At 41.5% G+C, this 21,190-nt stretch overlaps 1 protein-coding gene across 1 annotated transcript; it reads right to left on the reverse strand.

The window, feature by feature from the left end:
• Positions 1-2,921: 2,921 nt before the first annotated feature.
• On the reverse strand, positions 2,922-20,719 carry LOC123413214 (callose synthase 5). Its single transcript, XM_045106159.1, has 42 exons — positions 20,455-20,719; positions 19,205-19,305; positions 17,616-17,737; positions 17,426-17,522; positions 17,221-17,331; positions 16,984-17,112; positions 16,806-16,898; positions 16,206-16,297; positions 16,007-16,139; positions 15,783-15,920; positions 15,633-15,709; positions 15,466-15,553; positions 15,256-15,384; positions 15,045-15,159; positions 14,288-14,622; positions 13,563-13,615; positions 13,420-13,480; positions 13,269-13,350; positions 13,144-13,193; positions 12,919-13,005; positions 12,045-12,167; positions 11,860-11,954; positions 11,701-11,785; positions 11,451-11,611; positions 10,470-10,593; positions 10,257-10,351; positions 10,045-10,168; positions 9,826-9,977; positions 8,576-8,685; positions 8,353-8,478; positions 8,200-8,268; positions 7,384-7,573; positions 7,015-7,126; positions 6,719-6,838; positions 6,524-6,642; positions 6,352-6,435; positions 5,654-5,766; positions 5,170-5,399; positions 4,264-5,061; positions 4,081-4,131; positions 3,787-3,972; positions 2,922-3,570 (listed from the first exon to the last, which is right to left on the reverse strand). The coding sequence occupies exons 1-42, from the start codon at positions 20,717-20,719 to the stop codon at positions 3,340-3,342; spliced, it is 5,856 nt and encodes a 1,951-aa protein (XP_044962094.1). The 3' UTR covers positions 2,922-3,339.
• Positions 20,720-21,190: the final 471 nt, after the last annotated feature.

Consider the following 21,190-nt stretch of genomic DNA (forward strand, 5'->3'; position numbering starts at 1 on the left):
ACTGTTGGCCTGATGATGCGGAGACGTCGTGTCCTCTCTGCACGTCAAAACCTGTTCACGCTATCGAGTGTTCTTGCTGTGTACTCCCTTCGCCCGATGAAAGAGCGTACATATAGACATTTTAGGATAAATTATAAAATAGAGTAAAAAATGCATTAGAAAGATGCAAAACACCATCTTTCTCCTTTTTAATTACCTAACCCCCAATGAGGTAAGTGCGTGTAAAAATTAGAAAGACTATGTGTAGAATGTTATTGGTCTTGATTACCGTGCGATGATTTTTTATACTTTAAAGTACATTGAAAAGATAAAAGTACACTCTTTTATGAACAAATTTTAAAACCAAACGCACACTCTTCACCGGACGGAGGGAGTAGGCTCAATGAGAATTTATCTCTCATTATACGCTGACTAGGTCTAGGTGTCATGTTAGTACAATGGTAAGGTCAACTCCACCGCGCCACCCCATCCGAAAGTCCGTTTTTCCCGGATTCTATCCCCTTGGTGCGGGTGATGGGGTCGTATCCAGATCATTTTTGGGATGTGGTGGCCGCGTCCAACGCGCGGAAGCATCCTCGGGAGCATCCTGTCTGCATCCTCTATGCTTTGTGCCACCGACAGGCGGGACAGGCGTCCGTGCGCTATCCGTTTCACCTAAAAAACGAACCAAGTTTGGACCGGGAATGGGTCGAAAGCGGACAGAAAACGGACAAACGTTTGTTTGTGCCCGCGCGCTGAGTCGCATGGTGTGTTCGTTTTACCCCAAACGAACGCGGGCGAACATGATAGGGTCGCGCGCTGGTGTTGGCCTAAACGTTTGGAAACGGCACGCCGGCGAAACGCTCTACGAGTCACGCGTCCATACATGTGCCAAGTCCTTTCTATTGCTTGCTCTCTCTACGCTGCTTCTTCTCTGCTTCAAACGTCACGGTCAACCATCGCCGTTTGCAGGCCTCCCAGGGCATCACCGTCACGGGAATCAACCGATCCAACCGCCCTCGGCCAGATCTATTTGAATCCCCGTGCACCGAAGCTCTGCCTGCCTCGTCGGACCGCGACGAAGATGCAATCGGTTGAAGCTTTTTCCAACCATCTGCGAGCAGCTACACACATGCTGGAACCACCCACCAGAGATGTTACAAAGCACGACGGTGTGACCTCCCTCCCCTGTCGCTGCAACCATGTCCTCCCAAAACGAACATGGAGGCATTTTTTTACCGCTCCTCCATTGATGTTGCAAGCGACGAACCAAAAAGCTACAACCTTTGATTGGAAAGCTTCAACCTCCGGCATATAAAGTTTCAACCGAACACCATATACTGAAAAAAGCTACATCCATTCAGCGCAACGAATGCATCTTCGATGGCACCTAGCCCCTGGTTCAGACCCTGGTCTCCAAGATCAAGGACGAAGCCGAGCAGTGGGCTCTAGCTGGTGCCCGTGGCCTTCGGGTCATCTTGCCTTCCACCTGGGATGTGCATTAGTTTTAGTGTTCTTTGTTTGTACTTGACCTCCTACGAGGATTTTATCTAGACTCTACCTTTTCAATGCAGTGAAACACAAAGGTCCTTTGCGTTTTCTTGAAAAAAAGCTTCAACCGTAGTTTGAAAAGGCTTCAACCGGCAAAACAAAGAAATTTCATGGGATCACTATGAAATAAGAAAAGGCTACAACCATCATTTTTGAGAAGTTTCAACCGTTGAATTGAAAAGCTTCAAACCATTTTGCAGAAAGCTTCTACCGGCCTTCTATTTACCGGAACCAAAAAGAGAGTGAAGGCTGCAAATGATGCGGAGGAGCTGCAAACAACACCTAAAAATGCTACAACCGGTGTCTATATATAGAAGCTACCATCGGCCTCTTCAAAAGTTTCAAAAGGCAAGGGTGAAGCTGGAAGAAGGCCACCGTGCAAAATCAAAATAGTTATAACCGTTATAGTTTTTGCTACATCCATCAAGGATTTTTGTTACATCATTCGATATCCGACGAGGATCATCGACGCTCGCCTCAGCCTCCCGCCCTTCCTCCCCGGTGTGTTGTGGCTGCTCTCGATGCCGGAAAATAAAGAATAGAGGAGGAAGAAGGAGAGGACGACGCGGGCAGGAGAGGGGCTTTGAATGGTGCGGCCTGGAATGGGCGAATCGTGTGACTGTCGTACGACCGGCCTAAATCTGAACCGTCGCGCCAGCGTCTATCATTGCCCTAGCACAATAGGATGCCGCACGTTACAAGACCACCCGCCCTACAAAAGTAACCCGAACGTAGAAATGACGACTCAAACTAAAATGCAGCAATAGCTGGGAAACAAGAAGGGCTATTTTTTTTAAATGTCTGCCTGTGGTATCATGACAATAGTTGTGAGATTTCAGTCACCTCGTGTGTACTTAATTGGCACTGTGTGCTTGGACGATCATTAGACATCGGGCAGGGACAAGCTGAAAGCTGTAGTTAGTTACCGGTCTCCTATGATTGCAATCGATGTTGCTTCAGCTCATTTGTGAATTCAAATTTTAGTGAGGTGGCTTGCTTAAAGCTGGAATGATAACAAGCTCAGATCCTCCATCTCAACTCGATGTCAGCCTTCACCTACTGTTAAGTTGTACCTACCGGCATAATTCCAACCTCTGTCCTATTATCCTTGTCTATGAATGAAACAGAGCACAAAACGCCGTCCAACTGATGTTATGATCATACGCCGCAACAATCCGAACCAGAGTAATACAGCGTATTCTTGTATTCTAAAAAAGGAGATCTAGCGTAATATGAATTGGGTGTTTTTTTTTAGAGGAAAAGGCCACACGGCCCTGCTTTTAATAGAAAGCAGAGGCCCCAGCTGAGAAAAGCCAGCGCGTTCAAACATCAGTCCAAATTTAAAGTTTCAGATAACCCAAGCATAAAGCAGGAAACTGACTGGTACACCGTACAGCACAAACACAAACATCTTCATGCGCAAAAATCAATTGGGTCTCTGAACCTAAAAAGACCGAACTGTTTTGTTGCTTCATGCACAAAAATCAGTTTCATCTTTGCCTCTAAAAGGACTGTAATGTTTTGTCGCAACTGTTGTGGGGGCATACATCTATCTATACAAGCAACGTATACAATCTAGTAACAGAGGTAAGAATGTATTAGCATGAGATATACATGGAAAATGCCTAAGAAAAACCGCCCTGTGTGTACAAGAGTAAGAAACTTCTGAAAGTGTCAGCATGTTAGCAGCCATGTGATGCCCCCCTCCAACAACACCCATATCTAATACAACGAACCTGGAGCTAATTTCTGCCTCCTTCTACTCTGTGTGTCCTTACTGTGATGGAAACTCCACCTCCTAGACTCACCTCAGTTTTGCTTCTTCCCACCAGCCAAAATGCGAGAGATTTGGAGGCCTCGGGAGAATGCCTGGTTGAATAACAACCTCGTCTGGAACTCGGAGACGAAAGGGAACCATGCCAGAACCGCCACTGGCACGAAGATCACGATCCCCATAAGGTACTCGTACCCCCTGGATAAGGCCTTCACAGATCCCCACAGTCCTAAAGCCTTCACCACTGGCTTGCTTGCCTGTGATATCTGTTGCAATGATGCCGAATGGATTAGAGCCTGTGAAAGATGTCAGTTTTGATAATAGCAACTTTAACTTGATAAAAATCCTCTCCGTTTCTTTCTCCCTTTGGAAAAAAAAGAATTGATACTGCTCCTCACTCCTCAGTCCTCGCGCAGGATAAGCCGGGAGTAAAACCTTAAAACAAAACAAAAGGGAAGCTTTGGTGCTGATGATGTATGTACCTGCAGGATGGCCCATCCTGTGGGTGCAAAGGCAAGGAAGCTGGCGAATATGTCACCAACTGTAAGGTGCAGAAGGGTGAAAAGAATCGCCAAAGTTCCAACAGATCCAATGAACAAGAACAATTTGAGGAGCCGGAACATAAGCTGGAAGTCGGCACTAAATTTCTTTTTTCCCATAGACACCACCTAAGGAAATGGCACCATATCAGCAGCATAACAAGGACATAAACTATACACATACGCCAACCAATATGTACTTATTGATTTCATCGACAGCAAGCAAATGAAATTTACCTTGAGGACCAACACTACTGCTACAATGACCAGCCAAGACAGACCATAAACCTGAAGCCACAAAATCAAGTTTGGAAGGGACAGTCACTAAATTGTATCAGTAAACAGTGATTATAAACAATTAACAAAATCATGTAATCAGTTTCATGAAATCCATTTAATAAGGAATTAAGGATGACTTACTGATATGCTTTTGTTGCCATCAGCGATATTCAAATGGTACATGATACCATACTGAAACATGAAGAATCGGAAAGATAATATGATTTCCCATATGCGGCCGACTATGCCTGTAGACAGCAGATGTTCCTGCTCCTCTTCCCACCACGACTCCCAGGCCTTATTGGCCGGCACACCAATCCCGCCACGGCTGCTTATCCATTTGTTCCAATCATCCCAATCATCGACCACCTTTTGCCATTCAAATCCTGATGGGTTGAAGAGGAATGGAGCAAACAGCCATGTGATTACCAAGAACCACATAGATGATGTCAGCAGAACATAGGCAGTGGAATCTGTAGCCACATCACCATAGAGCTCATACACTACAAGTAGTAACATGAGCTCAAGTCCTTTCACAAAATGACTCCTGCTATACATTCTATAATTTTCAGCAAACTTCACATGGCGAACAACAAAGCCTCTGCCAGTTGCTCTATATTTTGCACCGCCGTGGAGGATTGTGCGGCCAAAATAATGTGATTTTGTCCCGAGGGAAAAGGTAAAGAATACTGCACATAGCTGTAGCTGCATGATGATGAAATCCCCCAGGGCGCTTCTAAAACCCCTTTCCAGTCCGATCTCCATAAACATGGGTAAGGCCATCAAAAGACCTAGCTGCACAATAGATTGGGACCCCATGGCTGCCTGAAGAGCACGATTACCTCTCATTCGTGCTTGCTTCATAATTGCAAACTCAAGTCCACTTAGGGCTAAATAAAGCCTTCCATACAGGAAAACATATACTATTATGACAACCATCTGCACAATAATAAGAACATAAAAAACATGGACGATGGCAAATCAAGACAAATGTGATGCATGCTTTTTTTTAGTAAAGGAAATGTGATGCATGTAGATGTTTTGTACCATTGAGCTGACATAAAATCCCACAGTTGTGAAGTAACATGAGAGCATTCGGAAGAAGTCAAAGCGGTGGCCCAAACGGTAGATATCTCTGCTAAGCACTTGCTCTCCATTGCCACATGCCACTTTGGCCTCAAAGAGTGAAATTTGATTCAACCCAACATCCCGTCCTTTTCCAACTTGAATGTACTCGTGATGGGTGACATTTCCTCGCCTCAGAGTTGAGTTGAAACCTGAAAAAGAAAAATTAAGTTTGTGTTGTCCCAGGGCAGAAATTGGAAATGCTGGAATTTGAGTTAATGTGTTAGATAAGAGTAGCATCAGTCCTAATCGAGTTTAGAGTAATCTGTTTGAGGCCCATATAGGCCCATGTGTGAGTCAGTTGTCAAACATATATGAGGATGTGGATATCCCAGGGAACCATCCATTCAGAAATTTCTCTAAAAAATCCACAGGTAACAGCTAGAATAGGTGGAAAAGTACATACCAGCAAAAATGTCTTCACTCAAGTTTATACCACAGGAAGCCTTGCTAATTCCACCTCTTGTAATGTGAAAAATCCTATCAAACACATCAGGATGTCCATAGTGAAAACGTACTCTGCCCAGAAAAGAGAATGTGAGATACATAGCAATGACCGAACCACGCAATTTAAATTAACAACATTGTTTAGCTTGAAAAGCTCTGATGCCAGGAAAATTTCAGGAAACAGCATGTCAGATATAAATCACTTAGACATAATACACATTCTAAAATCACGACATTGTTTAGCTCGAAAAGCTTTACTGACAGGAAACAGCATGTCAGATATACAGCACTTCCACCATAATACATCCTTTAAATTGACGGCATTGTTTAGTTTGAAAAGCTTGATGCCAGGAAAGTTTCAGGAAACAGCATGTCAGATATACAGCACTTAGACCACAATGCACACTTTAAGCTGATGACATTGTTTAGCTTCAAAGGATTTGATGCCAGAAATGTTCCAGGAAATAGCACTTGGTTGTTTTAGTATTTATGTCTGTATTACTTCTAATCTCCAACAAACATATGTGTGCATTTCAAGGTCTGATAAAAAAAAAACATAAGCGCTCATCCAGGAGATAGTCACCATAGATGCTCCATATGATAACCATGTATTGCGCTTAATTCAAATAGGACACATCAAAGTATATTCAGACTTACTTCAATGGATTGGCAAGAACCCTCTGTCCTATTGTCACAAAGCTGGTTTCCTGGTTTGACATAAACCAGGCAAGAGATGACACGCTACAATCCAGCAATGTCAGATGTTAGGCATTGATTTGCAATTTTTATAAAGAAAACTAAGTAAAGTCTACTGCAAAGCTTAAAACACACACTTCCGGTGAATATGTGTTCACGTACTCCAAGAATTGTTGGAGGACGAATACCATGATTCTCATTGAATTCTTCCAGCAAATTCCGCATTTTTAAAGCTTCCTCCAAATAATTGTCCTAAACAGCATTGATAATTACAAAAGGACAGAATGCAACCTACTTACTAAAAAGGCACTATAACCATGAAGTTCACCTGGTTCATATCAATGGTCTGTAAAGCTTCTCCGCGCGTAAAAATGATCGCGTGATTTTGGTTTTCAGGTTTCCCTTCACCTAATTTCGCTGTCCCTGGCAATTTTATGCGGTATATTTCCTTCACAGGACAAAGAAGTACATAACGCATTACTGAGTACTGAGGTTTAAATCAGAACCAAAATTAAAGTTTGAACTCGCTTCACGTAAATGATTACCTGATACACACTATTGAGTATTGAGGTTTAAATCAGAAACAAAATGAAAGTTTGAACTCGCTTCACGTAAAATGATTACCTGATCGTGATTGTCAAGAGCTTTTACTAGCACCGAGTAGAAGACCTTTTGCACCTTCTCACCATCCCTCTCCTCAACTTCATCAATGTATGCCACGCGGAGACCAGGATAACTGTAGTTCCAAATTCAAACTGTAATTACTTTGCACAGTGGGAAATAACAATTTGGATAAAACAAGCAATTCAGCAATTTTCCCTCAAGGAACATCTCATTATCAATTAAATGTGAACTAAATATAAACATAACCGAGACACACAATCTCCAAAGAGTTATACAAGAAAACATTTTGCTCATTGGGGTAGACATGATGTATCTTGCGCTTGGCCAAATGTTGTATATTAGTTTCTAGAATAGATAAAGATCACTTACTGCACCATCAAGTTCAGAATATCTGTTGCATGTCGATCACCCGACTGTTTCTGATTTCCATAGATCTGGCACGTAGCAACATATGTGAATTTCATATCTGCTATAGCTTCAAGTTGAGAAGACAGAGATCTTTGGCTTTTCTTCTCTTCCTCTGCGGGATCTGCAATGGCTTTATAGCCTTCTAGTATCTCTGCAAACACAGCAGGGTAGATGTTGGACACTTCGCATAAGTCCCCTGTAAGCCCAGTTTTTTGAGTATGCTATACACGGGTGTGTGTCGGGGGGGGGGGGGGGGGGGGGGGGTCTTAAGAACATCCTCAATGTGTAAGACCCCTTCCAAGTGTCGTATAAGATTGGGTCTAACTTCTAAAAAGATGGTACAATATGTAGACCTAGTTCTCTTCTCTTGATGGTACCTTCATGAAAAAAAAAACTATTCATCTCACTCTCAAATATTCCTAAGATCCCCCTTTTTGCAAATATTGAGGATTGCTCCCCTAGTTCTACAATATAAATTCAGGGATTGTTTATAAAAGGCACCCTCTCCATCCACAAATATAAGATGTTCTAACTTTATTTACAGATGCATTTACTGTGTTTGTTCACTCATTTCAGTCCGTATGTAGTCCACATTGAAATATCCAAAACATCTTATACTTGTGAACATGTCTAGGAATGCTAAATACTCCCTCCGTTCTAGAATAAGTGACTCAGCTTTATACTAACTTTAGTACAAAGTTGAGTCACTTATTTAGTACAAAGTTGAGTCACTTATCATGTCTAGGAATGCTCAAATTTGAAGTTGAAGAAGCTCACCAGATTCAGAAGCCATGTCTAGGAATGCTTGAAGCTTCAAAGCTTTCCTATAATACATCATGCCTCTCACTATTCACAATATGAAAAACATGTAAATAGGGAATCAACTAAATGATTCATATTTGACAAGGTTGAAGGGTATGACTGAAGTACCTGTTCGACAGAGTGTCTGCCCTCTTAGAGAGGCCCAGTGACGAAGTTGAAGAACATTTTCTTCATTTCCCCAGACTTCAGCTTCTCTTTTGCAACTAATCCTTTCCATGAAATTATTCCATTCATCTATATAACAAGAATTATCAAGAATAGAAGAGAAAAACCTGGCAACCAAATTCATAAAGAACTGCAGTAATTAAAACACATCAAACAGGAAATGAACCTGGAAAGATCTTCTGCAGGTAGAATATAATTGATACACCATCCTCATTCTCCAGATCAAGGTCGTTTCTTGAATATACAGTTTCCTCACTGTAGTATGGTGTCATTACACTGCAAAGAACAAGTGTCATATGAATCATCTAGAGCCCAATCTTTTTCGCTGAAACTCTTATGATCACAGAACAAATTTAAACATACGGTTTATCAGATATTTGTTGTTCTGAACTGATAATATATTTCTGGTGTTGACGTTGTTGATTTGATTATGAATGCGCTTAAAGATGGGTGGCACACATTCTGTTGTACAGGCCTCCACCTCGAAGTTCACCACTTGTTCTTCTTTTTTAGAATATCTAGGTGCATTTTTCCTTTAAGGTGGACACAGATGTACTTGTACAGGTAACAAGATTACAGAGTGCCACTGCCAGACATTGTGAAAGTTCAACGTTTCTGTTTACAAATTTTTGTTTGCCATCTAGCGAAAATAAGCTGATGAGTACAGAATCAGTTGTAACATAATGCAACTTTTAGTGAATTCTGATCAAAACTGTAGATGAACTTTGGTTCTAGTCTGATCATGGCGCCATTGGGTTAACTGGTCAAGACTCAAAACTCCAGAGAGTTTGTAGTTAATACCGAAAAGGGGCATGCAAATCTGCTGAGACAATGAGAGTGACAGACTCAAAGACAGTTTCAAAAGCAACTTGATACTATTATGGCATCAGGACACTCATACTTCCATTTTTAGCTTAGACACATCAAATGACAGCAAGAATTTTTTTGACGATGAGGATGGTAGTGATCAAAATAATAACCTGAAACAAAAACAAATTCCTAAACAGTTGACCGTAAAAGTTAAGAACACCCCGTCATTTAGTTCACAATACGAATTCATCAAACATTAACAATTTCAGCTAAAAAATCCCAACATTGATAAGCTTCTCCTTGGTCTTAATGGTGCTTTCCCCTTTCCTGACTAGCACACATTCACAATTCCACACCCAAAATTATTCATGTTTTCTTTCAAACTGATCAGAGTTAATAATATACCATAATTCAGCCCAAAATATTTCTTGACAAGCAGATATAATTCTTTTTTAAGAAGCACAGTAAAAGGACCATTAGCCAGTAGCTACCAGGCTCCAGTGAATCCAGCTAATTTAGCTAGGCATTATGATTTTTGATACTGCAGTATATTTAGAAAAGTAGACGACACTGCGATATGTTGCAAAGTTTACATACGAGACAAACCTGAAAGAGAGCATTTTGCGCACTCTAGGTGCACGTGGCATTTCCATGAATAGCGAATTAGTGAAAAATGATATTCTCCGGCGGGCTTCAAGATTTGTAGGCACATCCATTGCCGATTCTTTAACAGTTAAAAGAAGGTACAAGCGCTTAATCTGTAGATAGGTGAAGTTAGTGAACCTTCTTTTTTACAAAAGCCAAATAAGAATATGGTGTTATTACTTGTTCTTCCCACTGCGCAGAAATTGGTGGTGGGAAAACAATTGCAGGTTTTGTGCCTGTGCCCGCAAAAAGTTGTCTTCTTGGAACTAAATCCTTGTTCCCATGACCAAATTCAGCTAGTTCTCTATAAACAACACATGTTAAAAAATATATAGTAACCAGTTTCTATGACAAGGCACATGTATGAGTATAATGGGTGCAGAAGGTATTACTTGATCTCATTGACCATCATATCCCTCGTGATCACTTCCAGCATGTCTTGAAGCAACAGCACTACATTATCAAATTTTGAGGCGTCTCTTTCTTTCTGCAGATGTGATCACATAATAGTAGCAATAATCAAACGTGTTACTTGTCTAAAAATATATCAAGCAATGCAATCTTCAATAGGGTTGGTGTTCAGTAGAGGTAACAGCATTGCTTACCAAGGTGGATACAAGCTCCACAAACTTCTTGCAAAGGACTGGCAATGTGCTCATCCTAAAATTGGCAAGGAATGTATTCTTTGAGATGTTAGCTTCAATCTCTTTGATTATAATGCCAATAATCCTGTTGAAGTTAATGAACAAACATGTCAGTAGAAGATCAAGATAACAGTGAGCATGCACTGATAAAGAGCAATGCTGTAAAAAAAGCCAACTAACATGAAAGATGGACACAAATGCCTTTTCCCCGCAAAAAAAAGGACACATATGCCTTCAATAGTACTAAGGCTGCCTATCTAACAGACGTTGCACATTTAGCAGTTACAACTAATCATGGTTTCCCTTCCATGCATATTGCACAATGGAGGTGCTTGGCAGTCCTTCTCCCTAGTTCAATTTGGAATATCTTGATTCTTAAATTTGCAAGTGGATGATGTGCAGCCATACGCAACTAGACAGATATATTTATTGGTAAAAGTAATGGATTTGTAATCTTGAACTTCTCCCTAGATTTTTTAGTATTATGTTTATATTGATTTTTGGCATCATTACTACGAATGAAAACGTTGCATGTTCAAACTACAAACATTCAGCCATGTCTGACCACTTTATATGTTCAAAAATACTTGCCCTGATCCTGCGTGTTTCCCATTTTATGGTAAGAATGTTTTATTCATGTTGGAACGAAACAAATGATTTCCTGGGTGGCCCGGTCTTGCTCAAAAGTGACAAGAATTCGTCAACAGAGGAGCCTTAGAAAATCATAGAAATTATAACCTAATAGGTACTGTGCAGGCAAAACAGACCTACTAGGTACTAGTAACGACTTTTTTGAAGAAAAATAGTGCACACTGTCTGCAAGTATTTATTTCCTAGTGTTATCATTAACTGAATACCTACAAGCTACGACAAACAACATCAATGTCTTTCTCATATAGAGATACGTGAAACGGTGTGAAAAATGGAAGTATAAGAAGATACCTTTTTTCATTTTCTCCAACCACCACTAAATTAAGAACAAGTTTGAATGACTCGTAGCATTCAATTACAGCGCACTTCATATACTCGTCTGCACATATACGCTTCCACAAATCACTGTCTCTCGGTCTAAATTGTGCTGCCATGTCTAAAGCTATAGGTATCTGCAAATTTCAATGAAAATGATTTCCAGTGATCCGAACACAAACATGTAACAAGGTAGAGTGGACATATTAAATTTGTTCTGTCAAACCTTGCTGGCAAGCAAGAACAACGGCCACTGCATCAATTTTAGGCTCGGGTCTGACGAGTATGGAACCACCAGTAGGTCCATCTCCCTGCATAACAGAAGGTCCATTATCTGCATTGCAATGATAATGTTTTCTAGGTGAACATGATCTAAGGGCCTCACTTATCACTTATAAAATCTTCGTCGCGGAAACTGCAAATCACTTCATTCCACAGTTGAGCAAACTTGGCAGCTTCAGTTCTCTTGTTGGGGGAAACCTGTACTTTAAATTCTTCAGCATATCATGACTTTTCAGGGGGGTTATGAGTGAAGTCTTGACAATAATTTTCGTCATTGTCATTTGGTACCTCTGCAAAGCGCTTTGAGAGTGTAAAACGTCTGTTTCTGCCTTTGTCTGATGGCACCAAATATGTATTGAAGGCTCCAGGCAAAGAGTGAAATCGTGATCTCAGCATTCCTAGTGTTCGAATCTGGTAATAGATCAGTGTAACAACTCCATCAGAAACCAGAACAGTATGAAGTTCAGCTTCTTAACTCTCGCAAAAAGAAAGTTGCACAACGCTGTAGGGAAATAACAAAGTAAAAAGGGCAGTGCTAATAAAAAAAGTCGACAGTTAAAAAGGAGAATAGACGACTGTAAATGCACCAAGCCACCAGCAATACGTTTTTTCCTTCATTTCATGAATATGAAAAAGGTTTTCTTGTAACATACGGCAATAATGCCCTTGAGTAAATAAGCATAACAGAAACAAGACTGAAGTGCGACTCCCAGAGGATCCTCCTAAAAATTAATATCCCATTTGCCTTGTGCATACACTTCCATATTTATCTACTTAAAATTACCATTAAACTCTAATGTAGTTTATTCTGAATTCTCAGGCTGCAAAAACAAAAAAGGTGATTTCCACTTATTAAAATACTTCGCTAAGCTTCCTCGAACAAAATATTCTGCATACAACTGTATTACCATCTACATAGCCCGCCATTACATTTATAAAGTAAGAGCTATTTGGTTCATGCAATTGACCGAGACCTCGACACATTCAGATTACTCCTCAAAATAAAGAAAAAGCTCCTAAAAAATTTCAAAAAAGAAAAGAAAAAGAAAAAGCCCCTTGACTATCCATCAATCTTGGGGTGCCCTATACTTATGGTCATTATAAGTTCTAAACTACTAAGCAAAAGAACATGTTACAGATAATAGTTCAGATATATCATTACCTCCCCAAGTCGTCCAAGTGCCCCAGACATACCGCCGGATATTGTAGAGAAAATGGCGTACCATATCTGTGTATCCATCAAGTAGACCTACGAGAATAAAAGCATTGTAGTTGATAAACCAAGATTTAGAATGCAGTTTCGAAACAAATGAGAATAATGAAGCTAATTTTCAGCTAATGCATAAGCTGGATATGCATTGCACTAGCAAGCTGGATAAGAGCATACCAACAGAACAGGGGCCCAGAGGGATAGGATAGCAGCGATATTATAAGATGCTGAAAAGGCAACGAATTATCAGTAAAAAAAGGGTTCCAGAATGAAGGCAGCACCAAAAAAAGCATTGGAATTACCGTTTGGAAAAAACTCATGCCACTCATAACGAATGTTATGAACACTCATTATATCCTTGGTAGGCCTTATAAGAGGTTGTATCTGCAAATTAAACCGCTTCAGATCAATCTCATCAAAGCATGCTTGCAAATAACTAAGCATAGAACTTACCTGGACAAAGTAACTGAAGGAAAGCTTGGAGCATAGCAGCAAAATCCAAAATAATGTGTACCTTCTCAGTTGAATAGAAGAGAATTGAGTTTTTTCCGCAGAATAAAGCTCTAACAGAAGAAAAACAGAACAGAGTAACTTACTTCAGAAGAACAGCTTGACTTTCATGCATTCCACGGCCAACATAAATTCGTTTCTGCAGTTATTTATACAATTAGCGTGTACAGCAAGAACAAGGAAAATGGGCATTGCCATTAGTGTAGTGTATCAAGCCGCACAAGAAAGAAATATGAAAAATGAATAAATGTGCAGCGCCTTATGAACCAGGAAAATTCATCCAGTTATTTTACTTCCACGCATTGCATAAATAATAATCTATTACCTTCACGTTTTCCACCCTGTTTTGTCCATCTGTACCCTTGCAATATCATTTTCATTACTTGGATAGCAAATGCGTTCAGTTGAACACATATTGTTAGAGAAGTGAAAACTACCAATTTTCACAAGCATCGTAGAACTTTTCGATAATCATACAATGCTTTTTTTCAAACTAATGAAAAAATGGTAGGGTAATTCTCTGCCCGGGCATCAGAAGTCATTGGATTATTTTCTCTTCTTACAAGTTACAGTTTACAATTTTATCACTAGTTTCTCAACCCTCTAGGATACTATGACAAACAACAAGCTGGCAAGGATATCAAGACAAATTCATTCTTAAAAATACAGTTCCCTCTTATCAAAGTATTACCTTATTAAAAATTGCCTCATAGAAGAAATTTTGAAATGAATATTTACAACGAGGATAAGCTGCATAAGTAATTTTCCATATAATAAAACATAAATAAATAAAATAGATTGAATTGAATACCTGAGACCACCACAGTAGCAGTCTAACAATATGCCAATCCGAGTTCTCTATCCACCTTCGGAACATCGGAAACAGGAAGAGCGTTGCACTAATGATATTAGGTATCAGGTACACCGCCACAGCCAGGATATATAGTTGTGGCACTCCTTTCACATAACCAAACCATCTGTCCAGATTTTTCAGTGGTAAATTGACTTTTGTTTGACTGCTGATGTAGAAAACGGGAAGAATCACAGCCCACGCGGCACTAACTACTATCTTCAGAATATTTCTCACGACGTCAATGAACTTGCATCTAATGTGGCCAGGAAAGTTCAGAATAAAGTCTAAAATACCTGCCATCAAATTAAAGAAAATATCAGCCTCACACAAGACCACAGGAATTTAAGACTGGAGAGCATCTCAAGAACATGACTGCTCGGTATAGTAACACTAGTTTAATGCATATGAGAAGAGATCCTAAAGTTGCAGATATCTACATGAATGTTCTTGCCAGTTGCTTTCTGCTGTGAAGGTACTCTGTATCGCGGGAACCTAGCTTAACAGTACATACATAAAGGGAAGGTAGATCCTAATGTCTTATCGTAATGCCATTGACAAAAGCAGAAGGTAGTACATACATAAAGGGAACTAAATTATGCCAATATTTATCAGTTGTCATACTAAAAATTTCAGGTTCTCAAAAAATAAAAGGAAAGATTACATGCATCAGAAAATGCCTAGTATATGAAACAAGTATTTGAAATGGGAAACATACTTTGGAGGAACTGTAAAAATGCTGCTGTGACAAATATGCTTGATAGAGAATATAAGAGGTCCTTCCGAAGGATTTGAGTCACTGTATATTCACTCCAAGCAAAAATCAACATTGCCTGTTCGGTTTAAAAATTATAAGATTCACATTCAGAGTGTCAAACCATCAAAAATCATAGTACAGAGAAACAAAATCGAAAAATTTGGCACAGTACCTGTAGAGCCAACAGATAGAAGGTCCACATTCGGTCAAAACTACGAAAGATGTGCCAAAACGATCTAGTCTCTACAAAATTTGTCTTCCCTGTGCTTTTACTAGAACCCTTTGGTGAGGAGCTTCCAGCCTATAAATAGTTATTTGTCAGTATTCTCCTCCTAATCAAAGTCTTTGGAAGGGATACTGACAGACTGATATCGAACTGTACCACAGCTACAGGCCTTGAATCGTGCACGGATTTGAAGAAGTCGCCATCATCTCGCATTGGCCATCCCAGTGAGAAACAATCAGGTGTCCTGAAACAGAGTAGGGTCTATCAGAGAAAGTGTGAAAAGGCTGTCAGCATGTGACCAGAAAATAGGGCTGTAAACAGACCAGAAGTACTCATTTAGATCATCATAATTACACCATGCTGAATGTGCTGTTTTTCCATGTTGACTTTTTCCTGCCTCCTGAAAAACCACCACAACTATATTTAGAACAAACTAACTTGGAATTTCAGGTAATGGTAATTTATCAAAGTACCTTTTTGATGACACGATAGATAGGTGTGACCACTTTCTTTAAGAAAGCCTCCTCATCGCCACCATAAGATGGCCTGATATTTTCACCAGTCACAATACTAACATTTCCAGCAAGCAACCCATGCAACTCATATGCCATCTGAACACATTGAGAAGACTCATTCAAAGATATATTTTTGCCATGAGATTTGGTACTTGATATGATAATAAGAATGTGTAAATTACATTGTGAAAAATGTAGCAAAGACACTCTGGCATAAACCGGATATTTGCTGATTCGCCCCAGATAAGAAGATAAAGACCTAGGTACAAAATTCTGCGTTGCTGAACTTCCTGTAATTGAGCACCCGGAGGATTTCTGCAGTTGCAAGATTATCAGCACAATAATGTACATAAATAGGAAACTAATTAAGGAATTATATACCTCAGACTATGTTTCCGTGATAAAAATTTGCACCACTTCTTGTAGTTGTTGAACAACTTGTTCATCACTACATCAACAGCTCGGTCATCCAGCTGTTTCAGGGGTGAAAGAATGGATCAGATCAATCATCAAGCAAGGATGAACAAAAAGGAGAGAAGGAAAGCATGGTAAATGGAGGGTGCAATTAAAATTATTTAGCTATACACTTGCTTCAGAATAATGCATACAGAAAGTTTAATCAATCGAATTCGTGGTGGAATGCCAATAAGTCAGCTGGCATTTTTGCAGTAGTGGCACCAGTCCAGCAAATTCTAATGTCAAGAATATGGAAATCAAAAGTAGTATCAAGAAAGAAATTAAAATGCATCTGTATGTTATGGCAAGTTACACCAGCAATCACAACATAACGTTGAAGGTAAATAATTGGTTACTAATCCAATGAAAAATAACTTTATTTTTTCTAAAATATTATAAATTCAGACAAATATCCTGTTCTGTCACCACCACACTTTATCCATGCAAAACCAACTGATCTTATGCTTATCACATTGATATTCCTGAAGTCAAGCTGTGAAAGTAAATATCGGTAGAGGAGTGTGCCTTGCTAAGTGGTTCAGGCTTTGGCTCAAGTCTAATGTGCACATTAGCGAGGAGAAGAATCAAATGCTCCCGTTGATTCCTGACACTGTCCCGCTGCACACAAGAAGATAAACTAGTGTTAGCTTATAGTAATACAATGGGCCAATCGAAATTGGTTCGCCTGGAGTTGGTAGCAGACCTGAAAGCCAAACATAGCTCTCAACCAATCGAGCAAATCGAGCTCACCCCCCTTCTGCCTTTCCGGCTCAAATGCAGAAGGCCAGGTCAAACCCCGTGTGTACCGCAGAGCTGCGACTGCTGCTTTTATCTATTAATGATGCATTCGATGACCACGTCAGTTTATTTCATTGAACCAGTACATGATGCAATTGTTCCTTTTTTCAGGAAACAGGCTGCATTGTTGTGAGTCGTATACCTCCTCTAGCTGCATGATGGACTGGGATGCACTGGCCGCATCGAGAGGCAGAATATTGAACGGCGCATAGATGTCTTTCTTTTCTTGCACCTCAGTGTGCCAGCGCATAATCTGCAGAGGAAATTTGGAGAAACTCGATGCATTAGAGGGAACCTAGATTTCTGCTGAGAAAGAATGACTGCAGTTGGCTGGAGTGAGCACAAACCTCGGGGTTAACTTCCTCAACCTTCTCATTCTTGTTGACGGCGCAGAGCACCTCGAAGAGGACTCCAGCCGTCTGGTAGGCCTTCCCAAGTTGAGTCCTGGAGGCGACAATGTCATGGGGCCGGATTCATGATAGCGAGGGATTGGGCTTATAGAGGAGATCGCAGCACAGGTTAGGGACTGGGAATTACCTGTCGGCTTGTTCCCCTTTGTCGAGGGTGCGGACATAGTTCTCATAGTATTCTTGATAAAAACTCTCAATTTCGCGGGCATCGGCTTTCTTCAATCGCTTTGCGAGACTCGGGCTATTGTCCTGTTGGATTGCATAGGAGCGAAATGGGAAAATTTAAGGTAGGATCTTTGGATTCAAGAGTAGGTTAGGCAAAATCTGATTTAAAAAAACAAGGGAACCCTAAGTCCCTGCTCCTTTTCCTCATTCCTACTACATTTGCTGGCCATTTCAACTTTTCAAGTAGGAAACAACAAAGTACTAAATTTGAACTGGATCATCTGAAAAAATAAGCTCAGATGAGAATGTGGCTACCTCAGTATATCTCTAACAAACAAGAATCTGCCATTGCAAACTGATCAATTGAGACGAATCATGAGGAGGATGGTGTTATCTGAAATCAGTTTACCTCATCGCCCTCCCCAGCAGAAACACGAAACAAATGTTGAATCTGAACTGAAGGTTTAGTTGTGACTTTGAAACGAAATAAGTAGAACGAAGCACAACATTCTATTACTGGCACAATGTTGTTTACCTAATCAGGTAGGATCAAGTGAGCTTGTAGGTTTGCTTGGCTGATCACAACTCCCAATGTGGTTAAAAATTAAGATAATCACAATAAAGGGAAGCACACTATTCTATTAATAGAACAGTGTTCTTTATCTGTTAGGTAGGATTAAATGAGCTTGCAGGTTTGATTAGCTGATCACAACTCCCAATATGGTCATCAAATTAAGATGATCACAATAAAATTTCCAGATTGACTATCGACAGTTATCAACTTATCACTAATAATCAAATATACTCCCACCATTCTAAGATAGATAATGTTTTGCATTTTGAGTCTTCAGTGCACAACATATATAATTAAAAAGTATATACAGTGAAACTGTTCTGAATTACAAACCTAATGCTACAATTTCTATCAAAGAAAAACTAAATAATTTGATTTGACTAATGGTCAAAGGTAAAGTTTGACCACATGCTTTCTACGTCATGTATTTGGAAATGGAGTTGGTAAGCTTATCATGAAACAAATGTGTACTGAACTAAAGTCCAACGGCCATACTCTTCAAGTTAAAAATCGTGTATCTGCAAGATGTATATTACAACACAAAAATGAAAAGTAGGAAATACTTTCATGGCTTACACTGCATGCATGTTGCATACTGTAGGCATTTGGACAACATAACCCGGACCACTACTACATTGACAACTAAATTAAGGTAGTGTCGTCCATATTAGCTTCCAGCTTGGTTTTAACTCCATGAGGCTTATTAGCCAAACAAACTCATATATTACCTATATATCCTGCAAGCAGTTTAAAAGCTAAGATAGTAGTAATAATAATTCAACAACTAGCATATCCTTTTTAGGGGAACTTGCATAATATATCTATGAAGGCCAGATACAGTCACCCAGTCAAAACCAGCGAGGGAACATGACCAAATCGACATGTATCAACTAACAAAACAAACCCTCATGTACGCCAAGTCAGCTAGATCATGCAGAAATTATGGAGGGGAAGAGACAGAGAAAGACGTCTCACACCTTCTCTAAGCGTTGAAGCAGGGACGTTTTGAACTGCCGGACGCCACGACCAACGGAGTTTTGATCCAGCCTGTGCGCCTTCTCGAAGGCGTAGAACCGACCTAGTTCGCAGAGTAACAGATCAACGTGAGATCCCGAAAAAGGGTGAACCAGAAGCACCCATTCGTACTACGTGATATGCACTTCTTCGGAAAAAAGCTGGTGGAGCAAAACTGTCATATCTGACATGATTCAAACAACACACAGAGCGCTCATAGTCAATCAAAACGAGGGAGAACTGTCGGAAAAGCCATCGAATGAATCAAATCTGCAGCTCTGCACTCCAAAAAACAGGAGTAATTTGGTTTGGTACGAATAATGCAAGCATACAGAAGAAAACCTGCCACAAAATTAGCTACTGAAAATAGGAGAAACATACACAAAATCCAAAATCTAGCACAGCATGTACAGGTAGGTCGACATAGGAGGAGAAATCTCACATAGAGAAACCGAAGAATCAACACGAGCTACCTGATATATGGTATTCCAACTTTCCAAGCAAACCGGTCGATCGAGCAGAGCTATCTACCCTAAATGATTCGAACATTCGAGCAAAAGCAACACAACTGTAAACTGCACCAACTGAACCTCATCTGATACGATCATATACGAACACCCCATGGTGCATACAGCAGGAGAAGCTAGCTACTTCTAGGATCAGCTTCACGAGTAAGGAGAAACATATCAAAGCCGAAGATCCAGCTAACGCAGCAAAACCAACATACGCAGACAAATCTCAGAGACTCAGACATGCCCCTTAAACACAAGCCATCTCATCTGAATATCTGATACGATCATATACGAACACCTCAAGGTGCATACATGAGAGAAGCTAGCTACTTCACGACTACCATGGACAAACATATCAAAGCCGAAGATCCAGCTAACGCAGCAAAACCAACATACGCGGAGAAATCTCAGACATGCCCCTTAAACTCGTACCAATCAAAGCAGCCCAGGAACAAAAAAACAACCACCGACGCACGCGGCATAGATTTTTCGAGATTCCTGAGCACAAAACCTCCCAAATAAACGCTACAACGGCTGTGGGCAGTGGGACATTTATCAGTCGCCAAACATATCACCACGAGTTGCCCGTTTCGTCCGGCCGAGGCACGAAATGCGCCAAGCTGGGTGCCAGGAAAAGGCGTCGAAAATCTCCCAAAATAGGCGGCACGCGCGCGGACGGCTTGGGAGTGCGACGAACTTACAGAGGTAGGCGACGCGGGGGCGCTCGGGCTCGATCTCGGCGGCGACGCGCAGGATCGGGGCGATGCTGCTGAGCGAGGACGGCACCACCTCGTTGTCGAAGACCTCCATGGAGAAGGCGGCCATGGCGGCGCTCCTCGACCCCCGCCGGTTGAGCCCCGACGTGTGCGCCGACGTCGGCGTGTTGGGCTCGGTCGTCGAAGCGGCGGCGGCGGCGGCCGACGCCGTCGACGATGGCACATCCTCGCCACCGCGCGGCGTCGTCATCTCCGCCTCCACCACCTCGCGATCTCGGGGGCTTCCGCCTGCATTCGGGGCAGCGGGTCAGCGCCAGCTAGCCAGGGCCGGTCGATTCGGACGGGATAGAGAGGGGGGGAGAGGGCGCGGACGAACCCTAGCGCGAGCGGCCGCGAGCGCGCTCCGCTTCCCTTCCGCCTCCGCCTCCGCCTCCGCCTCGCGCGTCCCGCCGTCCTGCGCTGGAATGGAATGGCGGAACCAAACGGGGGAGGTGGTCGGGGAGGCAAGTACAGGAATAGGCACGGCTCGCGTGCGCGTCGCTACTTATACCCGGATCCGACGGCCCAGCCTCCCTTCCCTAGGGCGAGGGGGGACACGCTGGCGCGATCGGAGGGGTTGAGGCGGCGGAAATGCTGAAGCTACCTCTGCCCCGGCCTCCCGGGGACGCGTTTCTCTCTCTGGCCGGTGGGCCGAGCGTAGTGGCGGGCCGTTGGACCACAA

This window comes from Hordeum vulgare, chromosome 7H (assembly GCF_904849725.1).
Source record: "Hordeum vulgare subsp. vulgare chromosome 7H, MorexV3_pseudomolecules_assembly, whole genome shotgun sequence".
Lineage (NCBI taxonomy): Eukaryota > Viridiplantae > Streptophyta > Magnoliopsida > Poales > Poaceae > Hordeum > Hordeum vulgare.